The 24,941-nt window shown below is 42.5% G+C and overlaps 1 protein-coding gene across 1 annotated transcript in view; it reads right to left on the bottom strand.

Annotated features, from left to right (window-relative positions):
• Positions 1-263: 263 nt before the first annotated feature.
• SGPP2 (sphingosine-1-phosphate phosphatase 2) overlaps positions 264-24,941 on the bottom strand; it is a 104,594-nt gene continuing 79,916 nt past the window's right edge. The window contains exon 5 of the mRNA XM_036913979.2: positions 264-3,738. Within this exon, the coding sequence (XP_036769874.2) occupies positions 3,187-3,738 (552 nt within the window). The 3' untranslated portion in view covers positions 264-3,186. The remainder of the gene's footprint in view (positions 3,739-24,941) is intronic.

The raw sequence follows: 24,941 nt of genomic DNA on the forward strand, positions 1-24,941 counted from the left end.
TTGGATGGTGTTCACTGGGTTCAGTAGGTGGCGTGGCGTACCCACCGCGAAAACCTCAGTTACCTGAACCATTACACCATTTACCTTTCAGCACACAGTGACACTTACCTCTGAATATTGTAAAAAGATGCTCTTTAGCATCTAGGAGTTAAAGGAGGGTATTTAAACATGAGATTGTGCCACTCACTTCCTGTCAGTAACACCTGTGGGTGCTGTGACACTCACCAACATTTGCATGTGATTGAATTATGACAGTGGTATGGTAGAGAATCATACACTTGCCATTTATTCGTGTCACCTTTTCTCAATTCAGGTACAGCAAACCCTGAGAACAAGGTTTAGAAGAAAAAAGGATCCGAAGAAACAGAACACTGGCTTTCAAAGCGCATAATAAGGAGTCATAAACAAAAATGATTTAAAAAACAAAAAGTAAATTTACATATGATACATTAGCAAGACAGCTGAAAGTTTCCAGCATAGAAACCTGGGCCACATGGCCTTGAAACCCCACGTTTTCACTGCATCAAGAAGCACATGTTACCTATTTGAGCGAGGGAATCCCACGTTACAGTGTGACTGGGCATGAGGTGGAGTGATTTCAGCCACCACGTAAGGGTTTTTAGGCCCGGGTAGCCTCTGCGCTTTCTCCTGCACATTCTGTTACAGTGTGAGTCTGAGCTGAACCGGCCTGAGATGACAGCTGTTTACTGGGTGGGTGTCCTGCCCCAGAGGGATAGTGGGCTGGGGGCAGGGTGAGGACCGTTAGTTAAAGCACATGTCCCCGTCGTCCGACTTGGCTCCTGGCGGGGCCAGGCGCCCTGAGGGCCGTGCGGTCAGTTTCCCAGGGGCAGGTTTGGCCAGACCTCAGGTCCTGGATTTATGTTGGATACATCACGAGAGCCTGACTTTTACAAATTCCTCGTCTCCAAGGTTCCTCCTCGGGAGAGAGGCTTTGGAGCAAGGCTGAGGCTGGTCCAGTAGGGGGCAGTATTTCACCAGAGAGAAAATCCAAATGTCCGAACGGAGGCGAAGAGGCAGTGAGGTGTGCGTGTGAGCCTGAAGGGGCCGGGGTGAGATCTAACAGTGCGGTGCTGGGTCAGTAACGGAGAAGACAGCTGGCAAAGCACGAGTGTGAGTCAGGTAACAACTTTTTCCAATCAGTTGCTGCCTGATTCTTGGCCTCAAAGCACAAGTGCTCAAAAACTAAGCTTGGCCTCACCAACATATACTTTTGCTATAAGAAGATACTTTAAAAAGTGATCAACCATGATAAACCCTTGGGTCATTCTTTAATGTTGCAAGGGCTAATACATTCATCCTCCATCCAAACTGTGTAAACACAGCCTTAAATACATCAGTACAGCTCATTGCAGCCCCGCTGTTGGGACAGATAAGGGACAGCAGTAAAACCTACACACACACACACCAATGAATCACCAACACTGTACACCGTCTGCTGTGATAATAATTACAGCTTCTCTTTTCAAAAATATGTATTAAAAGCTGATTCTTTTCCTGGTTGGCTTCAGAAAAAAACAACTAAAATCTTTTGGTGTAAATATCACCCAGTGCTACAATCTCTGATCTCTGGTTTTCAGGGGTGCAGGGGGTGGGCAGAGCTACAGGAAAATACCTCCCTGCACATCCCCTCATCATAAGCTGCTACAAATACTGGTCAGAGTATGACATACAGTCAAATGGCAGGTCATTTTGATCCCTGCCTCCTAACTATGAAAAATGTCAGAAGAATTCCAAAGAAAAACAAGATGTTTGACTAAAAATTATTCAAGAAACTGGAGAATTAAGTCAAATACCAAAGATCATCCCAACAAAAAGGCCAGGGTACAGATTTGAAATCAGAACAAACGGGGTGCTCAGTTTTCCTACTGGATGCAGGGGTAAGAGCCTCTAGGCAGGCTAATTTTTCCCCCAAAGTGTGCGTGGTAAAGAGTTCTGTAACTCACTGGCTTCAGAGGTTCCAGGCTGCACTGCAAAAAGATACTGTGTTAACTACATACTAGTTTTTAAGGAAATTGTTAATACCTGTTCCTTAGCCCTCTGGTGTTCGTGTGATGATCGCCTTCCTGGGGCTCCTGAGGACAGGCCCGAGGTGTAAAGGGTGTGGTGTTGGGGTGCCTCGCTTTCTCAAGGGAGGCTGACACTGTTTCTGCCTAACATTATCCTTAAAATTGCCGAGATACGAAGTGGACAGATGGGAAGGGAGACCCCGATTCTATTTAGTAGATGAGAAAAATAGATGCACAGAAAGTAACTGAGAAGCGGAGGACAAGGTCAGGCAGGCCCTGGCAGGACCGGGCAATGTCCGTCTGGGACGTGCGCCCTCCTCGGCCCAGGAAGGAGTAAGTCCACCCATTTCTATCGACCCACTTTCGCAGGGGGACCAGACGACAGCACCTTCCCGTTGGTAAGGAAGCAGAAAAGGCTGGAGATGGGCAGAGGGCTTGTCCCACGTCTGGGCCGGAGAAGGCGGGACACCCCGGGAAGGCAGCAGAAGGGTTGGTCAGGGAGAGCGGGATTCATGCGCAGGAGGGGCGCAGACGGGGCCTGGATGCACCAGCCTTGGGGCAGGGAGAGCGGCACCCCGGCAGCGCCCTCGGGTCTGGCCCGCCTCTGCCAGCCTCCCTGGGAGCGGGGACTGCCTGTTGGCCTTGTCGCCCGAGCAGGTGGTCTGACGTGCCAGTAGGACGAGAAAGCCACCCCGTCCGGGGAAGGCAGTTTTACTGGAGGCCACCCTTTCTCCTCGACCAAAATTACAGCTCTGGAAATGAGATTCAGTGCAGGTCAAGGGCGTGACTGAAAAGAAGCGCTTGACCTTAGGCCTGCCCCATCCTGCCCATCTTTGGCTCTGCAGAACCCAGTGGGGGCAGCAGCTGCTCATAAGCCGGCGCGTGACTGTGTCCACGGGCCGTGTACCGGACGGTGGGGGAGACCCTTAAAAAAACTTGTCCCTCGGTTTAGCCTGGCTTCAACTGCAGCACGGCCCTCAGACTAACGGTCCCTATGACACAGTATTGCCTTTTATGCAGCAGCGGCATTCTCTCGGGTATCAGGAAAAGACATGTAACAGGATTTTTCTAAGAGAAATGTGTTGCCAAGTCTCACCCATGCAACAATCCTGTGTCTTGGCCCTTACGTCCAGTGGGCTAATTCCCTACTGTCTGAGGCTCAGAGCAATCCCAAAAACCTGTGTAGCATTGGCACAAAGGTTGTGGCACAGATGCCAACAGATGTGTATGTGACGAACTTGTAAGGCACTTCAATCTCCAGTCTCCGCCTGGCCTCCTTGTTCCGGGTGACCACCTTGAACCACGAGAATAATACTTGCAGCGAGAGATTTTGTACAAGTTGACGAACCAGGATGGTCAACACAATTCCCACACTAAATTTGGCCAGACCCAAACCCAGCATGTCAGTGGTGAGCGGTGGGATGCTATATATCCCAGGGAGAGACTCGGTGGGCTCAGACACAAGCTGGAAAAAATGGTTGATCCAGAATCCTATGGTCACCCCAGCCCCGGCGGCCAGGATGGTGGTGGTGTCCGCTCTGGTTGGGCTGTAGTACTCAGACGTGGGGTAGTTGTAACACAAGATGAATGGTACCACTATGGCACACACGGGGAAGAGAGGGCTGGCCGAATCCAGGCAATCGATAAGGGTCCACGCGGGGTAGGTGAGGGCAATGAGGACCGCAGTGAACAGAATGCCGGCCAGCACATCCTGCGGAAGGAGAGAAGAGTGGTGTGAGCCAGTGCATGTGCAGGCATCATTTCAAGTTAAATATGCTTGATTTGCTCTTTAAAACACAATTTTTACATTGTCTCATTTTATGTTTAGAAAAAAATGTATAATTGCAAAAATTCGAAAATAGGAAAAATACAAATAATCACACTGTTCTCATTATATATTCTCCCCCAGTTTTTGTCTTTTGAAATACTATATTTGTGTTCTTAGTGAATAGCTGTAAGCACATTGTTCCTTTGAGCTTCTTTTATTTTCGCTTTAATATCGTGTCACAAGTACTGTCACGATCTTCCCAGGGGTGGTACCATCTTTCTCGGCAGGCAGAGGCCGGGCTGCAGCTGGCCGGCAGAGGACGTGGGCTTCTGGGGGAGCCACCTTCACACAGCAAGCACGCCATTGTTACGCGCTTATGCAGGGTACGCTTATACAGGGTGGTTTGAGAAGACCTTTGCGATGTGAGGGGGCCACAGTTCCACCACATCTGTCTTACACAACCAGTCTGTCTTCAGAGACAGGATTTCAAACAGCACACATACAATTTCATTGAGTGGCTGTATCAGGCTTGGTTTAATGAATCCTTCTTTAGAACATTCACCTTGTGCTCTAAACATCCCTTCCTCCGTTCCTCTCTCTCTCCCTCCCGCCTTCCCTATTTTTTCTTCCCCCCTCCACCCCCATCCCCCTTTTCTTCCTTTCTTAAATGCCTGTTTAAAATACCTTTAGCTCCCAAATGTCATCTGTTTCCTTCTTCCGTTAGTGTTCTCACTGCAAAATTTATTAGAAGGTAAAGTCTTAATGTAATTAATAAATGAATACACCCGTCAGAGAATGAGGCGCTTGCTGTGTTTTATTACAGAGTTCCACATGAATTATTTTGAAAGTTCACAATTGAAAATTGAAAACATTCTCCCCAGTGCATTGGGGAATCTGGAAAACACCAAAAAAGAATACACATGCATTGTAAAAAATCTGGAAAACACCGAAAAGTATAAGATTAAAAAAAAAAAAAAAAGATCCTTATTTCCAATACATGGAGTCAACTTTGCCCATATTTCGGCATGTTGCCTTCTATTCTGTTTTCATATATACATATTAACAAATAGAATTCTAAAGGCTTGCTCTTTCTTTTCCTAATAACTCCATTATTTCTCTTGCTTAGTTTCTAATAAAATGACATCTGGTTTGAGTAAACAATGGGTGAGACCTTGGAAATAATCACTGAAGCTACAAATTTCATAATTTGTGCCATCCATTCATCCTTCCAATGTCCGTGAATGAGTGCCTGCTGTATGCCAGACAGGTTGCTAAGGGATCCAGTGTGGACTAAACAAATACAATCCGCTCCTCCGAGGCGCTTCCAGTCCAATGGATACACGATCCATTATTATTATTTAAGAGGGAATGATGCGCGCGTGCGGTTCCTGACGGTCCTCTGGGGCTGGGAAGGGACAGTAAATGCAGGAAGACCCTCCCCACGGGGCCCAAGACCACCAGTCCACGCCATAAGGACTCGGTGTGGGAGAAGCATGAAGCTTCTTTAGAACTCTCAGTGGGTAACAACTTAACTAGATCTTCGCTTTCAGGGGATCATTCTGAAAGAGGGGTTGAGTGGGTGGGTTAGGGACACCGCTGCCCTCTCAAAGGAAGCTCATGGGCTCCATCCACCTGCCGCCCTCTCTTCCACTAACCCCTAGGGCTTTCGCCATCTCCATGGTCTCCGCCTGGGATTCCTTGTCCCTAATGGATGAATATGCGCTGACGTTGCTTTATTTTTAGAAAAAGAAACAATCCTTCATTTAAGCTTCCTGGTTGCCCAAATTGAGGTGAATTCTTGGACTGACTTTTCCCCACCTGTCACCTCGCCTTCTTCAGCCTGAAACACAACTGCTGTCTTGACTGGTGGACTCAGATGATACGCCATCCCAAAGGCCACTTACTAGACAGCTGTGGGCTGTTTCTTCAGCACGTCTTTAACCCAAGAGCTGCCTACTTCCCCTGGAGAGCCAGGAGCTCCGGGAAACGGGGATTGTAGCACACGACCCCGTAGGCCAATCGATGCATTGGATCCCCTGCCCAGTGATTGGTGCAGAGGTGATCATGTGACCAAGCCGGTCACATGACCAGACCCCTAAGAACTGTAAGGATTTGCCTAGCACTCTTGGACCCTGGTGTTTTTTTCTTCAAAGCACTGTGCCCTGTGGATTTACACCCTTTACTTAGCAGACCTTTAATAGCTTTATAAATGCTGCCCTGCATGATGCTGGTTCTTCTCTGGCCACTCGGAAATCTCTCTTGGTTTCCTCCTTTAGTTGCCCCTCCTCTTCCCACCTCCTAAGCACGGGCGTTTCCACAGATTCTGTCTTCATGCCCTGCCTTGTAGAGTTTGCAGAGGTCCATGGCTTCATCTTCCCGTTCTCGATCAGTGTGATTGATCTCAAATAGATCTGTCTCTCAAATCTGCCCCTTCTGGCATCTCTCTCAAACTTTAGTGCTACATTTTTAACTGAATGCAGACATTTTCATTCAGATGTCCCGTCAGCCCCCCAAGCCATCTTGTTTAAAATTTATAGAAAAGGAATATGAACGCTTCTTAAAACATATGAAAATATACCTGAACTTACTTATAATAAGTGGAAATTAAACTATGCTCAAGGCAAATTAAAACTTATGTTCACATAAAAAGTGGTACATGAATGTTTATAGCAGTTCTATTCATAATCACTAAAAACTGGAAACAACCCCAGTGTCATTCAGTGGGTGACTGGGATAAACTGTGCTACATTCATACAATGAAATACTTCTCAGCAATACAAAGCAGTGAAGTACTGATACATGCAATAGCTTAGATGAAATCTCCAGGAAATTAGGCCAAATGGAAAAAAGCCACTCTCCAGGGGTGACATACTGTATGGTTCTATTTATACAACATTCTCTAAAAGATTCTAGGGGTGGGAGGATGTGACACAAAGGGCTAGTACAAGGAGTTTTCTCGGGGGATGGAACTGTCCTGTATTGTGGTGGTGGCTCCTCAAATCTATACGTGTTAAAAACCCACAGAACTGTGCTCAGAACAAAGCCAATTGCACTGTTTGTTAATTTAAAGAATAAAATTAAAAATAACATTTTAAAAAGAAATTTAAAAGCTAATGGCTATTCTGTTTCTAACAACTAACACTGTGGAGCATCATGTAAAGCAGTGCCCTGAACGCCCACAGGCTCCCAACACACCCCCTCGGCCCCACCATCCTCCCACACAAACTGAGAATGCACCCCTCATCTAAGAGCATTAACAAAAACCCAGAAGTTTGACAGCATTCTGTTGAGGAAATGGTAGGGGGAAGATAGGACTCTTGTCCACTACTCATATGAAAGCAAAATGGCACAACCCTTATGGGGAGCAGCTTGGTGATATTTTTTTTTAATTTCATGTTCATTTAAACTCTGACCCACAACCTCACTCTGGGACTTGACCATAGAGACATACCTGCCCATGTCTGTAAAGAAATATTTACAAGTTGACCATTGTAGTACTGTTTGTGATAGCAAGAGACTGGGAAAATGCTACATTCTACCTATGGGGCCCAGTTAACTCTCACGATGATAGCCACACAATGGCTACTCTGCAGCTGTGATGTGGACGTTCAAATGCTACTATATCCACTAAAAAAACATGGGAGAATATATGGATACATTTTCACTTAATACACAAACAGGACCACTTGGATGAATGGGGACAGAGTTGGGAAGGAGACTTTTCACAGATATCCTTATGTGCCTTTTCAACTTTATATCACATAAATGTACCACCTCCTTAAAATATTTCAGTGAAATAATTCAGCCTCTCCTCTTCCGAGCAGGATCTGCCTTTCAACTCCCCTATAAATGACCCCAGGTGAGCCTTCCGCAGGGGCCTGGGAATATATGGTAAAGGGATGACCTGTCAACTGTCACCTGCTGAGGACTGGTGGCATCTTGTCTGTTCTAAAGGAACACATATTCTGAGGGAAGGAGGGCAGCACACATGAACCCCACACTCCAGGAAAGCCTTAGCTCTCTCCAGGGGGAGAGAAGACGCTGCCACCTCGGTCGCCTCCCGGCAGCCCCACTGAACTCAGCTGAACCCTGAGCAATTCAGGGAATCATTTTGCCTCAAACTATAGAAAAAACACAGAGCTAAAGAGAGCTGCTTTGAGATCTTCCTGGCAGAGTGCTTTCCACAAGGAAGAATCCATTCCCGCTGGTAACTCTAGGCCACGGTACCCATGAGGGCACTTTCTGATGCCACCTAGCAGGACAAAGGCAGAGCCTCCATGTCATTCGCCACAGCCCATGCATCAGATCAGGGGTACAGACCTGCTCTGCCTGCTGGGGCTGCTAAAGAGATGCTGGTGGTGTGCGGGTCGGCAGCAAGTGCGGGCAGGGCGGGACCTCAGTCCTCAGAGCAACCTCATCATCGCTGGTGGGGCAGCTACTGCCAATGTCAGGGAGCTGCTGGGTTGGGGGGCAGAGGGCAGGGCCAGGGTACCCAAGGCCACAGCCTGGGCAGACAGCAAGGGACCCAGCAAAGCTGTGTGGACACCATGGTGTCTGCCAGAGCAACAGTGCACTAGAGGGCTCAGACTGGCCTCAAGAGCACATGTGAGACTCACTTTGAAAACTCCAGAAGTACCAGTGGGTATTCTGTTGGGGTGGAGGGAACAAGGTCTTTCAGAGACCTAGGGGTTCCAAGCTCTCCTGCAGGTGCTGGGGAAATCCTGTATTATCATCCACATTTCTGTTGCTGGCACCCCTGCCTCCCTGGCCACAGCAGCTCAGAGTCCTGCTGGCGAGACTGACTGCTCCTTCCTCTCGCTGCCCACAAGCAGCTCACTGTGTGGGGAGCCTCCTCCTTCATTCACGGTTCCCCTCCTGCCGTCGCCACCGAGTGCCCACCCTACCACCCAGAGTTCACACCACCTCACCTTGTGCACACCTTCTCCCCCATCCTCACCCCCAAAGCATTCACACACCACCTTCCTGATTGCTGTTTCAATAGCAAAGCTTCTCCAGTTTGGGGGCACATTGGAATCACTTCGGAAGACAAGTAAGATGCAGATTTCACGGACTATTCAGATCTGAAGTGTGGCCCACGGGTCTGCATTTTAACTCCCCAACATAATGCTGATATAGCGAGTCTAAGTGAAGAACTCTGAGCAATACTAGCCTACAGATTGAGTGTCAGAGTCCTGCATGATATCGGTTAGTTCATCTAACATTCCAGGGTTTTCTCTCACCATTTTCCCATTTGAATCTCCTACTATAGTCCAATAGGTCTGCTTGCTTTGTGTTCCTTTCATGTACAGCACATTTTAACTACTTCTACCATGACCTTATCAGTTCATCTAAGGCATCCTTTCCAAGTATCTTCATGTATCACCAAACAGCTGGAAATAACCTCTCCCTGAACTCAGTGTGGAAGCGCTTGCTTAGTATCACCAGAAACCCCTCCCTTACATTGCCTTCCCGGGTTCATGTTTGCAGCCTGTCCCCCTGAGATAATATATGACTGATCAGCAAGGACAAATTCTTTTGCATCTTAGCATTGCTGCTCAAAGCTCCCAGCAGAGTGCCTAACAAGCAGCAGATACTCGGCTATGGTGATTAGGAAAACCGAATTCCTTTCTCTTATCCTGGAGATTCATAATAGTTAATATCCACTGTTGCAATACATAAAAGAAAGTTTGCCTTCCTTCTCTCTGTCTTCCTTTGTAACTGCAGGTACCAAACTGCCAGACATCTGGCTGGAATATTCTTCATAAACTAATTCTGTTCATCTTTAATCATCACAAGACTAGACTATTTGGGCCCATGGTCCTACTAGCACTGAGGCAAAAGTAATTTTAGTCAACAGGGCTGCTGGTGTAGAGCTTCCTCCTTCTAGCCTCACAACAGGGTGTTCAGAATAAAAGGTGATACTGTAATAGAGATATTTAGGCACTTTATAAGGAAAATACTTGAACCAACTCTGATGAGCTTTCTAATGTGGGGCCTGGAGTTTGTCATAATAACATTATTCCAATCAGCTTCTAAAAATAAGGACTATAATGCTTGAAAATTCAAGGACTTTTTACATGAATTTTTAAAGCTACGAAATTCACAGAAACTCTAAACATTCACAAGATTCCCCACCTTGAAATTGGATCTGCTGTTATGATTCTGGCAGATTTTCAATGAGGGGCAATTTCTTTGGAACTACACATCCCGAGTGGGGTACAGTCCGTGCGCTGAGGGAGAGCAGCTCCCAGGCCTTGGGCAGCACAGGCGAGCCTAGGGCGGAAGGCAGCGGCTACAGGGGCCAGGCGGGAGCCGCTAGGCGGCACTGGAAGTCCCTGGCTGGACGGGGTTGGGGTGGAGACCGTACAGAGAGGAGAAGAGGGCAAACAGAGTGTGCGGGCTTCACAAGGGGCGAGGAACAGCATGGGAGACCCGGAAGAGAAAATGGTGCTAAAGCTTAAGGGAAAGACGGGAGGGTGAAAACAACAGAATGTTCTTTACTCTGAAAACAAGAGATTTAAAACTCTTTTCCAAAGGCCACAAAGTACACAAAATACACAGTCTATTCACCACTCCAACCCAATTATCCACTCCTAGGAATTTATCCTAAGAAAATAAGCAGAGAAAATAATAAAGCTGCTCACAGAGGTTTATGCATGGGGATGATTCTCATTGGGTTACTGCAATTTACACCAAGTAAGACCAAAAAGAAACACATGCTCCACTGTAGAACAATCAGAAAACACAAACTAGCAAAAAAAAGAAATCGCATAAAGAGGAGCACATGCATCATAATAAGAAAGAATCTGGAAAGATATAAATCAAGCATAGTGTTGCTTACACCAAAAATGAGATAAAAATACATACTGCTCGACTATATCAAGCTAAAAAGCTTCTGTACAGCAAAGGACACCATCAATAGAACAAAAAGGTATCCTACAGTATGGGAGAATATATTCATAAATGACAGATCCGATAAAGGGTTGACATCCAAAATATATAAAGAGCTCACACACCTCAACAAACAAAAAGCAAATAATCCAATTAAAAAATGGGCAGAGGAGCTGAATAGACAGTTATCTAAAGAAGAAATCCAGATGGCCAACAGCCACATGAAAAGATGCTCCACATCGCTAATCATCAGAGAAATGTAAACTAAAACCACAATGAGGTATCACCTCACACCAGTAAGGATCGCCATCATCGAAAAGACAAACAACAACAAATATTGGCGAGGCTGTGGAGAAAGGGGAACCCTCCTACACTGCTGGTGGGAATGTAAATTAGTTCAACCACTGTGGAAAGCAGTATGGAGGTTCCTCAAAATGCTCAAAATAGAAATACCATTTGACCCAGGAATTCCACTTCTAGGAATTTACCCTAAGAATGCAGCACTCCAGTTTGAAAAAGACAGATGCACCCCTATGTTTATCGCTGCACTATTTACAATAGCCAAGATATGGATGCAACCTAAATGTTCATCAGTAGATGAATGGATAAAGAAGATGTGGTACATATACACAATGGAATATTACTCAGCCATAAGAAAAAAACAGATCCTACCATTTACAACAACATGGATGGAGCTAGAGGGTATTATGCTCAGTGAAATAAGCCAGGCAGAGATAGAAAAGTACCAAATGATTTCACTCATATGTGGAGTATAAGAACAAAAGAAAACTGAAGGAACAAAACAGCAGCAGAATCACAGAACCCGAGAATGGACTAATAGTTACCAAAGGGAAAGGGACTGGGGAGGATGGGTGGGAAGGGAGGGATAAGGGCGGGGAAAAAGAAAGGGGGCATTAAGATTAGCATGTATAGTGTGTGTGTGGGGGCACGGGGAGGGCTGTGCAACACAGAGAAGACAAAAAGTGATTTTACAGCATCTTACTATGCAGATGGACAGTGACTGTGAAGGGGTATGTGGGGGGGGACTTGGTGAAGGGGGGAGCCTAGTAAACATAATGTTCCTCATGTAATTGTAGATTAATGATACCAAAATAAATTTTAAAAAAACAAAGCAAAAAAATATATATACTGCTTTCTTATGGATTGTTTTCTTATGGAATGTTACATAAAATCAGAAATGTATCTGATTTTATATAAATATATACTTGGATACATGGATGAAGCATCAGAAGGAAAAAAAGTAAAATGTTCGGAGTAGTTTTTTTCCACTTGGGTATACAGATGATTACCCTCTCCATGCTTCCCAGCATGTTCAATATATTCTAGTCAATATTTATTAGTTTTAATAAAAATGCAATCTAGGCAAAGGAATCAGGATGTTACCATCAGAATGCTTCAAAACAGACAAAAATAGAAATAATCAGCTGACAGATTTTCACAACATGCCAAGAAAATGAAATCTGTATGCTAGTCAACAGACCATTCCTCCATGATACAAGTAACATTTAAAATAAAGACACATGAGATGTGTTAACAGTGCTACAGTACAGATAGCATTGTTTGAAATATCATAAACCTTCAACTCAACTTACCATCCCAGGTTTAAACTAAGCCTTTTAAATTATCTGGGGGGAAAAAAAATCACTAAATGAAACAAACATTTCCCAAAGTTAAAATGCAGAAAAATCCAGATCCCTTTGATTTTTGTTCCTATTCTGATTTTCAGTCATAATCCTTAGTGTTTTGATAAAAGCCTACACTTTATTATCTCTCATTACAGAAAACAATAATAAGGACAATCAGAAGTGTTTAGGAAAGAATGCTAATAGAGCTGTCTGTCCCAAGCATCAGAACAAATTTTGGTGAATGCTTATATCAACATATAAACCAGTGCTTCTATTCTTAGCCAAATAGAAACTTCCTTCCGGTAAACACCTAGATATTTCAACAGCAGGCTCTAACCCTGAGAACTCCCAGCTGCATTCTGGCCCTCCAGTCACATTCCCATATGCAGTTTACAGCAACAAATTTACATTCTATCTCCAAACATCTTCCCTGAAGAATGCTATTGAGCAGACTAACACAACACAAGGTTAGCTAACTAGAAAGAAGGGGAGAGTACAAACCCATTCATTCAATTGTTAGGAAAGAATGCATTCAGATCTTGGAACTATTTATGCTGAGAACGCTGTGATTCTGGCATCTTCCCCTCTGCCAGGTCCCCCGCTGAGCATGTGAAGGGCCCTCTCTGCCCTTGGCTGCCTGCACCAGCGAGCTGAAGCCAGGAACACAGTAACAGCCAAGACCCACTTCTTTGTAGAGGCAGTGAATGTCCTGAATGTGAGCAGACATTACAACAAACTAAGAAAAACAAAATGAAAAACCCAAACCCCTACAATCATCCTAGAAAATAATCTCTCGGTATAGATCAATGTTTCCTAGTTAACTCAGTCAGAATACTTACTCTTTTCCATGCTAGCTCACAAGTGATTCAGTTTTTAAGAATAATGCAGATGAGATTCAATAGAAGCCAAATGGCAAGAGGGAGGCAACATGGTTCATGAATATGAATATAAATGATTACAGAGAGAAACCTACAAGTCATATAATTAACATATGTATAGGGGAGAAAGAGTGCATGCATAAGTTCAGAATTATTAATTTCCACTGAAACACACCAATGTCCACAAGGATCAATCCAAACAGGAAGCAGACTTCCCTGTCCACGTGGTGGGAGCATTAGCAGAAACTTCCTGATGTCTGTGGCTCCCTGAGTAGGCACTACGGCACTGATGCCGACCTTCCCGAGCCCCGACTGTTCTCTGAGCCACTCAGATAGCCAAGCGCACATCCGGACTGACGCTCACTAGGCACGGAAGTCTTTGATTATAAAGAGAAGGCTCTGAAGATGACTTTTTTGGAAACTCATTGAAACTCAGGAGCAACTTTGTATGAGATAGAAAAAGGTATGCCACACAGTGTCCATCCACCTTCTACCACTTCCCACAAACACCCAGTTGGAAAGTGAACATATTTAAGCCTTCATTACATTACAGAAACTACATTGACATTCTTAAGAGAAAATCCTTTTCTACAAGTGTCTCAAGAAAAATTATATAAAACTTGGACATGAGACAAAAAAACTCATTTCATCATCATATGGGAGTAAAACGATTATAGAAGGGACAGTCGTATATTATCTCATTGTTTCCTATTGATTAAAGGCCTCAGACTTTCTGAAGTGACACGCTAGCTGATTACGATTTTTTGTTTGGTAGAGAGGCAAATAATTTCTTTTCAGTGGAAATGATAACTCCACTGGTTATAGCTTTTTGCCCTGTAGGACAACCAGTTTTGTATGTAACCCAGCAATCTTAAGATAATATTTCTTTATTAAATTGTCTGTAAATATTTAGTTCTTTATATCTTACTGGTTCATTCATTTATTAATCAGTTGAATGAAGTCCTTGAAACATTCACTTTATATTTGGACAAGAGTTAATGATTTTACCATTGAAAAATGACACTCTAGCAAGTAGATAATTATTTTAGTGTTTATTCATAGGACTAGTTTTCTTGGATGATTCAATATGCATATTCCTCATAACAACTGCAATTTTTAACTTGTTTTCCTACGTATATTTTCTTTAAATGGCACTGGTTTGCTAAAATAAATAAGGTAGGTGCTAAGTTTCTTAATGTGATGATACAATATCAGTATTAACTAGAAAGATATTTCGGGATATTATGTATTCCTAAAGGTTGCCAATATGCAACGTGATTTAGGATATAATTATGTGTTTTCCGTGGCTTCACAGACTCTAACAAGTCCAAACAGTAGATCTTCATGAAACACACAAAATTTCCCCACCCATAACTTGCATTAATACAAACAGCTCTAACTATAATAAATCACAGGGCTTGGCAGGTCAACAAGATTATGACATTAGATCAAATAAGCTTCGAGGCAGGTTCTATCATCTTTGACAACTGCTAAGCAGCTTGCAAGAATGACAAGTCTAGCTAGAAGACACTGAAGACATGTCAAACATTTAAGTGATTTTTCTCAAGTCTGGGTGGGCAGAGGGGCCTCTGAGCAATAAGAGAACAGACGAAAGTCATGTTCGATATAATGTAACTGTTGAGCAAGCCCATGCAGGCTGAAACTTAATTGGCATCGTCCCCATATTTGCTGGGATGTTGGGTGCAGTGTTTCAGTGCTTTTCAAACTTTCAAAGCTTGCATTAGAATCCTCTGGGAAGCTTGTTAAAAAGCGGGCTCTGATTCAGTAGGTCCAGGTGGGGCCTGACAGCCTGCATTTCTAACAAGCTCCCAGGTGATACTAATGCTCCTGGTCAGGGGACCACACCATCAATGGCAAAGGCTATCCCACCTTACTAAATCCCAGAGGCCAACGCAGGCTCTTCATGCTGACCATGGCAGGTCAGAGCTTCCAATGTGCTGTTTTGAAACACACATAAAAGAGAAAAACTTCCAAATGAGTACCAAACTTGAAAGTGATGGCATAGCTTCTGAAAGTCCTATGATATTCTGATGTAGAAACGCTAGTGTGCAAAGAGGTTCCTGAGAAAGATCTGAAACTCTCTGTAGACCTGGTGACACGGCTGCTCCTATTTAGAGGAAAATCACATCTGCCCAAGTTCCTTGTCACTTACCCTGGGGAATGTGGGCTTGAACCCTTGAGTCCTGGCTCCCTGGGCAAAACAAAACTCCCTCAGAGAATCCTTTGGAGCCCAGTCACAGTAGGGGCTGGAGATCACTGGAGACAGAAAATGTCCGTCTTGCTTTGCAGACTGTTCCAGTCATGTCAAATATGGCCATGCAATGTCTTTCATGAGGCTGGACCATCTCAGTCACAAAGACTGTCACTTCCTTGTCAGTATGTGAGTCAGGTGAGAAGGTGAGGCCATATGACCTTATGAAAATGGAGAAGCAAAATCCAAGATACCATGAGGTACAAGACTATGGCACTTCGGTGATCCCTTGTTTTCACAAGTGTGGTGAGAGCTCAGGGGTAAGCTGTGCCCATAGACCTATGCACATAGAAGGATTTTATGGAGGTTTCAGGGGTTTTAAAAAATCAAATACAACATTTAATAAAGCGCTTACAGGAAGTCCATGTGCATTTAAAAATGATACATGAAGTGTTCATTTCCTTTCCCAAGTAGCAAGTTTTAAGGAACATTCACATATAAACCCCATCAGTAGTGTTTTGAGATGAAAATCACGTTCTAGATGCAAGACAGCTACTTCACTTTTCTATGTCCACCTGCTGTGCCCCAATTAGTGTTCCTCAGATCACCAACAGGACATGCTTTGGTAATGAGGCCAATTCTCAGGCAGTTTTATGGCTGTGATAGATAAGCAGTCCATTTATCCTTTGTAGCTAGCTAGACACTGCTATTTTTTGCCACAGGCAACTTGTCCTAGCTCCAATCTAAAGTCTTCTAGGTGAATTTCTCATTTTGAAACAGCACCACAGAGAAGGGATAGAAAGATATTAATTCTATTGAGAACTTGGTCCTCCTTTTCAATTAGATTTGGGAGACAGGGTTTCAGCAACTAAGAGGAATTCTATAAATTAATGGTTTGTAAACTTTTTAGTTGATTCCTAAATAAAAGGATGAGACATATGCTCCTTGAAACCTACATATTTTTTTATTGCCAAAATCTACATTAAATGTTGTTGTTTGAAAAAAAAAAAAGTGCAAGGGAAGAAATTAAAAGAATGCAAGTGCCCAAAGAAGAACTACCTTTCAAAACAATAAAGTCTAAAATCTTTCTTCTTTTATAGGACACACTCATGTAAATGATAGTAAAGCTCAAATATTCATTCATTCATTCAAAAGCCACCATATGCTATTATTTTTCAGTTGGCTATTAAATTCTAAGAACTATACTTGGATAAAAGAAGAATAAGATAATGGTCTCCATCCATTGAATAAAAGGAGTTTTACTGTTTTTGCCAAAAACAAGTCAGGCTCACTATTAAAAATGCATTTCAGAGCCCTCCGTCCAAAACCAACCACTCCCCAATCCCAATTTTACAGCTAATGGCACCACACTATATATGCTGCTCTGTAATCTGCTTTTTTTCATTGACAATATGTCATCCACATCTTTTCATAATTGCAGAACTATATTATCTTAATAGCTATATAACATGCCACTCTATGGAAATACCATACTTTACTTAACTAGATCTGATTGATGTGTATTTAGTGTCATCTCATGATGTGCTAACTGTATTAATGAACATCCTGCAGGGGCAGTAGAGAAAGGTAACTAAAAGCATGGATTCTGAAGTCAGACTTGGTTTTAGATCTCAGTTCAATCTCTTACCAACGTACAATCTTTTGTCAGGTTACTTAACGTCTCTCTGCTTCATCTGTAAGATTGGGGTAATAATAGTACCTCCCTTCTAGGGTTTCTGTTAACTAGCCTGTAAAGTAGTTAATACAGTAAGGCACTTAGAAGGGAGTCTAGTAGATCATGAGGGCTTTGTAAATATTTGCTATGATTATTTTTACTGTTATACTTGTGCAATTATATGCTTTAAGATAAACTAGAAATGGGCCAGGAGTCTAGAAGGCTATAAATGTACACTTAAGATTGTAATATATTTTGCAAAAGGCCCTCCAAAAAGCTTATGCTAATAAATTATCCATAACTTTAAAAAGTCATTCTTGCTTGGCAGGTATGAGATCTGGAAACTCAATGCCAACCTGACTGATCTGACCACACTAATTCAGTCCACACTAAAGGTGAGCGAAGTGGCAAGAAGCCTCTTCTGGAACACTGGAGGGAATGACACAGAGAATTACATGCCTAGCAAACATATTCCTTAAAAAATGAGAGTGAAATAAAGAGATTTCTTAAAAAAGCAAAAGCTGAGAGAATTCATTACCAGTAGAACCATACTAAAAGACACACTAAATAGAGTAATTTAGGCAGAAGGCAGGAGATGCCAGATGGAAGAAGAGAACTGTAAGAAAGAATGAAGATAAACAGAAAGGAAAAATCTGAAGATCAACCTAAATGTATATTAAAACAACAAAAATAAGCTCATGTGGGCTTTAAATATATGTAGAATTAAATTTCTCTTAATAACCCATTCACAGTAGGAAGTAGTAAAGGCACTAATTTGCATTTGACTCTCATAAATCAAAGATAGGTGTTTTAATCTCTTGGGAAACCACTAAAAGAATTCGAAAACCTTTATAACAAGCTAACAAAGAGGGAAAATGGGAGAGTTAAAATACTGGAAGAACATCATTGGAAGATTTCACCACCTGACATCAAGTATCTTCACAAGCTACAGTAAGTAAGAGAGTGGTACTGGCATGAAGACAGAAAAACAAGGGACAAGAACACAGAGTACGGGTAGAGAGAAAGTATAAATAGTCTCTTGATTTATGACAAAGTTGACACTTCAGTAAATGCAAAAAGATCAATCCTTTCAATAAATGCTGTTGAATATATTGGGTATTCTTATAGAACAAAAACAAATCAAAACCAACTGCAATAGATTATATATCTAAATAAGAAGCAAAATAAAACTTCCCAAACAGCATACTATCTTCATGACCTTGGGAAGGGAAAAATATCTTAAACAGGACACACAAAGTTGTAGACATACATAAAGATGGATAACTGGGCCATGTGAAAATTAAGAACTTCTGTCTACCTAAAGATACCACCAGTAGAGTAAAAAGGCAAGCCACAGAATGGGAAATTTGCAGTACATGTATCTGACCAGTGACTCACCAGTAAGTCAATAAAGGAAAGACAAGTAATCCAATTAAAAAAATGGTGAAAAGACAAGTTTCTCACAAAAGAGGCTATATAAATGGGCAATAAACATGAAAAGGCCTGGAATTGCCATTATTTATCAGAGAAATCAAAACAAAAGAACAATGGCTAAAATGAAAATGACTGACATTAGCGAGTGATGTCAAGGCTGTGGAGGACTGGGAATCTCATATACTACTGATAGGATTCTACAGAAAACACAAGTATCTATCCTAAAGTTAATGACCCAACAGTTTTACTTCTGCATTCATACTCAACAGTAAAACATGCATATTTGCTCTAAAAGTCAATTACTGAGAATGTCTGATATCTTGATCTGGGTGATGGTTATATGAGTATGCACACATCAGAATTCATCAAGTTGTACACTAAGATTTGTGCATTTTATTGCCTGTACCTCAATAAAAAAATATAAACAAAAAGATAAAAGTTACCTAAAGTCAATTCTCTTTCTGCTCCAATATAGTGTCTTGCATTTTTGCTGTTGTTTTAAAAATAAAACTACTGTTTAATCAGGCAAACAGTGCATTTACTGAGCATCCATCACTAGATGTCAGGGCGGAGGCAGTCCAGAAACATACAAAGTAGCCAAAAGAAATCAATTTGAGATTCAGAAATTTCCGCAGGAATAATAAAAGAGCTGGCCAGAGATCTATAATGCATATTAAAGCAAACACTTCAATTTTCTTGAGTGTATTAAATAGGATAGAGCGTTGGGTGGGCAATGTTAAAATGGTTTCTTTGATTTCAAAAGTTCAAGAACCTTTGTATACTATTGTGTATGGGGCTGAGGAGCGGCAGAAGACTTCTCACAAACGGCTTAAGGAATCTTTTCTGCTCACCAGAGAACCTCATGGGACAGTGGTCCACAGAACACTGCAAAATGCAGCAGAGGGGCATGCTTTCCACTTGATGATATACTTTGTAACAGATTTCCGTGTCACCAAGGTTTTTTTAACTGGAGCCTCTTTCGCCTTCATTCCCCTGCATTTCTCTTCCTCTTCCCACCTTGCCTTTCTCTCATATTTAGGAGTGTAATTAAATTTTAAAATTTACATACGCTAAAGTTCACTTTTTAAATTTACACAGTTCTATGAGTTTTGACAAATGCATAGACTTTGGTAAAGACCGTCATCATCAGGGTAAGGTACGATCATCCTCCCAAACTGTCATCCTGTTCCTTTCCAGACCAGCCCTCTGCCCTGACCCCCACCCCTCCAGCCCAAACTCCTGGCAAACACTTTTCTTTTCTCCGTTGCTTTGGTCTTGCCTTTTCCAGATATCGAAAACATTAACCGCACAGTCTGTAGCCTTTTGAGTCTGGTTTCTTTCATTTGGCAAATTCATATGAGCGCCACCTAAGGTACTACATGCAACCTCGGCTGGCTCCTTATGGTTGCTGAGAGTGACCCACTGTGCACACGTGCCATGGTTCATCCATTCCCTGGCTCCAGAAGGGCATCTGCGTAGTTTCCAGTTTTTAGAAATTATGAATAAAACTGCTATATCAATAAATATTTAATCATATAATGTTAAATAGCTGAATATTATCCCATATTTTGGTATGTAGTTAATTTGGGCAGCTCCTTATTGCTGTGCATTTATTTGTCACACATTAACTCATTACACTATTTTAAATAACACACTACAACCTTATTCCAATGCCTGTATGTATTTATTCAAGGATTCTTTAGGATGAATTCTCAGAAAGAATTCCTGGTCGAGAAGTATGCATCACACACTTTAAGTGCTTTGATACATATTAATTATATCAAAAGGTCCCCTTATGAGAATATGCCATTACTCAACCCCTTATCAACATTGACTGGTAAAAAAATAAATAAAATAAAAAGATGGCAATCCTACCGGCAAAAATTTTTAAATGACATCTCACTGTCACCTGTTCTTCTTTCATGACTTCTATAAATCCTTATAAATACAGGTGAAATTGTTTCCTTAGATTTATTAGACTTTCTTTCTTCTTTTGGACATTACCTGTTCTTATCTATTGGTATATGTGGCTTTTGCTTATTGATGACTTACATTATATTAATTCTTTGTCTATCACTTATTGTATTTATGATGACTTTTTAATATATATATATACAAGTTAAAAAAAAGTATGTAGACAGCTCTTCTAATCTTTTCTTTTGCGGATTATTACATTCGGTATCAGGCCTAAAAAGGCCTTTTAAGCTTATATAAATATTCACTTATGTTTTCTTCCTAATTTTTCCAAACAGATTTTGAGACAGAGGGAATATAAGAGGCTTTCCTAGCTAAGGCAGACAAGGTCACTTGGCTCCTAGCACACTGGGGTTGCTTTTGCCTTCCCAGCTTTGAACTACTGATATTAAATACATAAGATTCTTTTTTTCTAAGGAATATATTTGCCTTCTGTAAAAGATGAATAGTTTACTGGCTAGATCGAATTTTTCCTGAATTTTTCTCAAATCAACTTGATTTAGAGATAAGGCTTTATTCTCCAGTTCTAGTGATTAGTTGAGGAATCAGAGCAAATCATTTCTTTTTCCCTTTTGTTCCATTAGTAGGATAAACTAGTAATAACTTAGAGAAGAAAATAAAGTGCATCTGCATTTCAGTATTTTTAGAGATGCCATAGCAACAGTGAACATTATGGCAGAAATTTGTGTGTATATTTTCCCAACAGGTCAAAGAATCTGTTTTTAAAAATCATGTAAATAAATGGGGAGGTCTGATTCATTTTACAAGGGCTAATTTCACACACAAATTTTGAACACAGTGCTTTTTCCATTGAGAGGCATATGATTATAAGCTTATAGAAAAACTCCATTCTTCAAAGAAACTGTAACATACTATATAAACCAAAAAGCAAGTACCTAATAAGAGAAAGGCACATATGGAGACTGGCTTCCATGGAAGGTTAACCCAATCCTTTACTCTTATTTTGCCAATAACAGATTCTCCTAGAATACAAATACAACCCCAATAGTGCTACATCTCAAATCTGTGCTCTGTCCCCAAATGTGGTTGTTTTTTATTTATTTGAAAGAAGTCAATGCATTCTCAGTACAATGTAGACTTTAATCATTCACCTGAGCTCCCTCTTCAGCAACCTGGAATATAGGGCACTTCTGTGCTATTCTTACTGCAGTAAACTGTCTGCTTCCCCACAGTCACCTTGCCGTCTGACCGTCTCTGTAGCCAGAAGCTGTCAGTCAGCTGTCACCCTCCCTCCGTCAGGGCTGACAGCAGCCACACTGGAAGAGCTTCGGAGGCCAGCCAGTTTCTACCGCAGCAGGAAGGCTGTAAGTGGCCTCTGGTCTGAGGTAAACCGGCCCACTACCAGCCTGTGCCCGCTTCAGCCCTTTAGATTTTGGCCCACTGCCCTGTCAGAAACTCTGACCATTGCATGATCCTGGTGTTTTGACCAACTTCTGTCTCTACATCTTCTGTGGGCTCCACTCAAGGCTCAATCCCACTTCCCCTCCTAGATTTAGAATACTTCTGGAGCCTAGTCACTTCACACATACAGAACAGAAGGAAATCTATGCCCCAACTGTAGCTTTCTGTGTTGAGAAAGGAGAAAAAAAATTAATTGGCCTATGTTTGTTGTTAGAATACCTATCACAAGCAGTTCTTGCTGGAAATTGTGTGAATCAATTGATACAGAAGCAGAAAATGCCTGCAGTTTCCCATTATATCATCTTAACAAATGGCTGGCTGAACTTCCATGGAGGTGAACTAATAATATTTGTCTTTTTTAAAAAACCACAACTTTAAAAACAAGAAGGGATGAATGTTTTGCCATGAGTACTTATTATTTTTGAAACCAGAAATAATTCTCTATTCTAATAAAAGAGTAAAAAAACATTTCTCCTCAAGGTAAAGAGAAAACACTGGGCATAACAACATGGTGACTGATGCTCAGAAATACAACAAAGCTCCCTTTTTTATCTCAGTAACTAACTCATCCAACTGAGTACAACAGAAAGTAAGGCTTGGTGGGGTATAATTTATACTACAATTAGCCCCCTCCTCTATATTCAGTAAAGCAGTTTGAAGTGTTTTTTTTTTTTTAATAGTTTCAAAGAACTTGAAAAAACTCTCCAAAAATGCTCTAGTCCAAAGCCAGAACACAGTTTTCTATGGTCTGGAGATAATTTAATATGTGAGGAGCCTTTTCAACGTTTTCCAACTGTAACCAAAACTAAAGCAATACTTAGGAGAAAAAAAAAGAAATGACTAAGCAAATTAAACGTAATATCTACCTAATTATCTGCAGATCAAACAATTTAGGGACAATAAAATAGAGCAGCATTTCAGCTAACTCAAGTTCAAAATAATGGAACAACCATTTGCTGATCTAAGAGCAACAAAAGTTCCAGCTAATTTTAACTGTTAAGAGGTTAGGAATGATGGCTTTCCCAGTCAAAGGACTTGAAATCAAGTCTGTGTGAGTTGGTTAATTTCAAGTATCACAAATATAGTACAACCAACCTTCCTGATTTATTCTCGTCCTCCTTTCCCCTCAAACACAAGTACAATGTCCAGTTTTTGAGTCTGAAAGAATATAAAAAATGCATTAATGATGAGGTAGACAGGATGTCACTGGGGTTTGGGCCTTTTCTTCTGGTAACAGACCCATGGCATTTTGGAGAACTGCCCCTCCCACACGCCAATTCTAATCTCGACCCACCCAGTGCTGCCAATCATGGTCCCTGCTCACACAGGTTGGCTCCTGACCCAGTTGGTCTAATCACAGTCCTTGGCATCCTTGGATAGCATTTGATGCAGCAGTGGGCTCCTTGGCCTTCCTTGAAATTCTCCCTAGTGGAATTATTTCAGAAGCAAAACAGTACAGGTGCAAGCTTAGTGCTTCCTGGGTCCAGCCTCAGAGAGAGGGCAGCCCAAGGGCACAGATCCCACATGCAGAGAGATGCAGAGATGTCCTTGGGAAAGAGTTGGGGGACTTCCAATGAAGATCCAGACCTCGGGTCCCACTTCCCCAGTGGCCACTGAACCTCTGCCCTTCATACACTGTGCTTATAAAAGCCAATACATTTCCCTTTAAGTTGAAGTGAGTTTGAATAGATGTTTGTGATCTGCATTCAGGAAGTCCTGCCTCATGCAGATGGTGATCACATAGGTGTGTGCATTCTCCACAGTGGTGAACTTACCGAGGTGTCTTCCAAGTCCCTGCTCTCTGGACTCTGCCACTGAGACTCACAGGGGTGGCTTCCAGAGTCCTGCTTCTGTTCTGTGACCTCATCTCCCTGCCAACGCTCACTGGTCCAAGGTAGTGACCTGTCCAATCTAGAAGTTAAGGTTTTGATCCAAGAGAGAGATTGTTGATGTGGGGTCCTGGGAACAGCAGCTCCAAAGGGAGAGGAAGTGGAGCTCAGAGCCCCCACTTCTGGTCCTCCCTGAGGCTTACGTGTCGACTCTGTTCATGGTAAATTCCATGAGCTGCCCCCATCCTTCCAAGATATTCTACCCTCTTTTTCCTTTCATCCCCCTTTAGCTGGCTGCAACTGGTGTACTCTTCAAGCCAAGAGAACATGAAATTACACACCAAAGAATTGTTTCTGTAAATCATCGGTTAGGGTACTTTTCATTATGAGAAATATAATATCTTAATAAAGATCAGCTTGAGCAATGAGGAACTTTTTACCTAGAACAGGAGGCCCAGAGGTACAGTGGCCCCAGGTGTGGTGCTGTCAGAAGCTCAAGGATGTCATCAGGACCCCTGTGTTTTATTTCAGTGTTTTGGCATGAACAGTGCTGACCGCTCTCAAAAGGGGACTCCCCTCAGGTCCCCAGAGGGCTGCTGCTCACAGTTGGCTATCATGTCATCATTCACATCCAGCAGGAAGTGGAGAAACTTCTCTTCTGTGCAGGGAACAGCATAATCGCGTTTGGAGGTAACATCCTGGCAGTGTTATGAGAACGGCTCTAGGCATTTTTAAGAGCCAGAATCAATTCAGCTTGCTGACTGCCTGGCTGATGAGGTGTGGGAAGGCAGGCGCTTGCGCGGAGCTCAGGTTTCTTGCTGGGGACTCTTCTTTGAGACATCCTGAGGCGAAGAGCTGGTTTAGCAGTAGAGTGACACCAGGTGCAGGCTCAGTGCCTCCCTGGGCTTCACTTGGGCCTGTGTAGGAGGCAGCTGGAACCTGTCCCGAAGCCTTGATGTCACAGCAAACCATTCACCTCTGACAAGAATGATTTCTTAATGGTGAGAAAAGCACATGTCTGCTCGCCGTGAACTGCTTTTCCTCTTCGTGCAGAGGTGAGACAAGGCGGAGGCCTGAATGACTCACGTGCTGTATGCCGTCCATGACGTGGACACAGCACGATAAGGTCTCCACCTTCCTTCCAGCTCTGGCTGTGCTCAGGTGCATGCCCAGGATTAGCCCTAA

Source organism: Manis pentadactyla, chromosome 6 (genome assembly GCF_030020395.1).
Source record: "Manis pentadactyla isolate mManPen7 chromosome 6, mManPen7.hap1, whole genome shotgun sequence".
NCBI classification, from domain to species: domain Eukaryota; kingdom Metazoa; phylum Chordata; class Mammalia; order Pholidota; family Manidae; genus Manis; species Manis pentadactyla.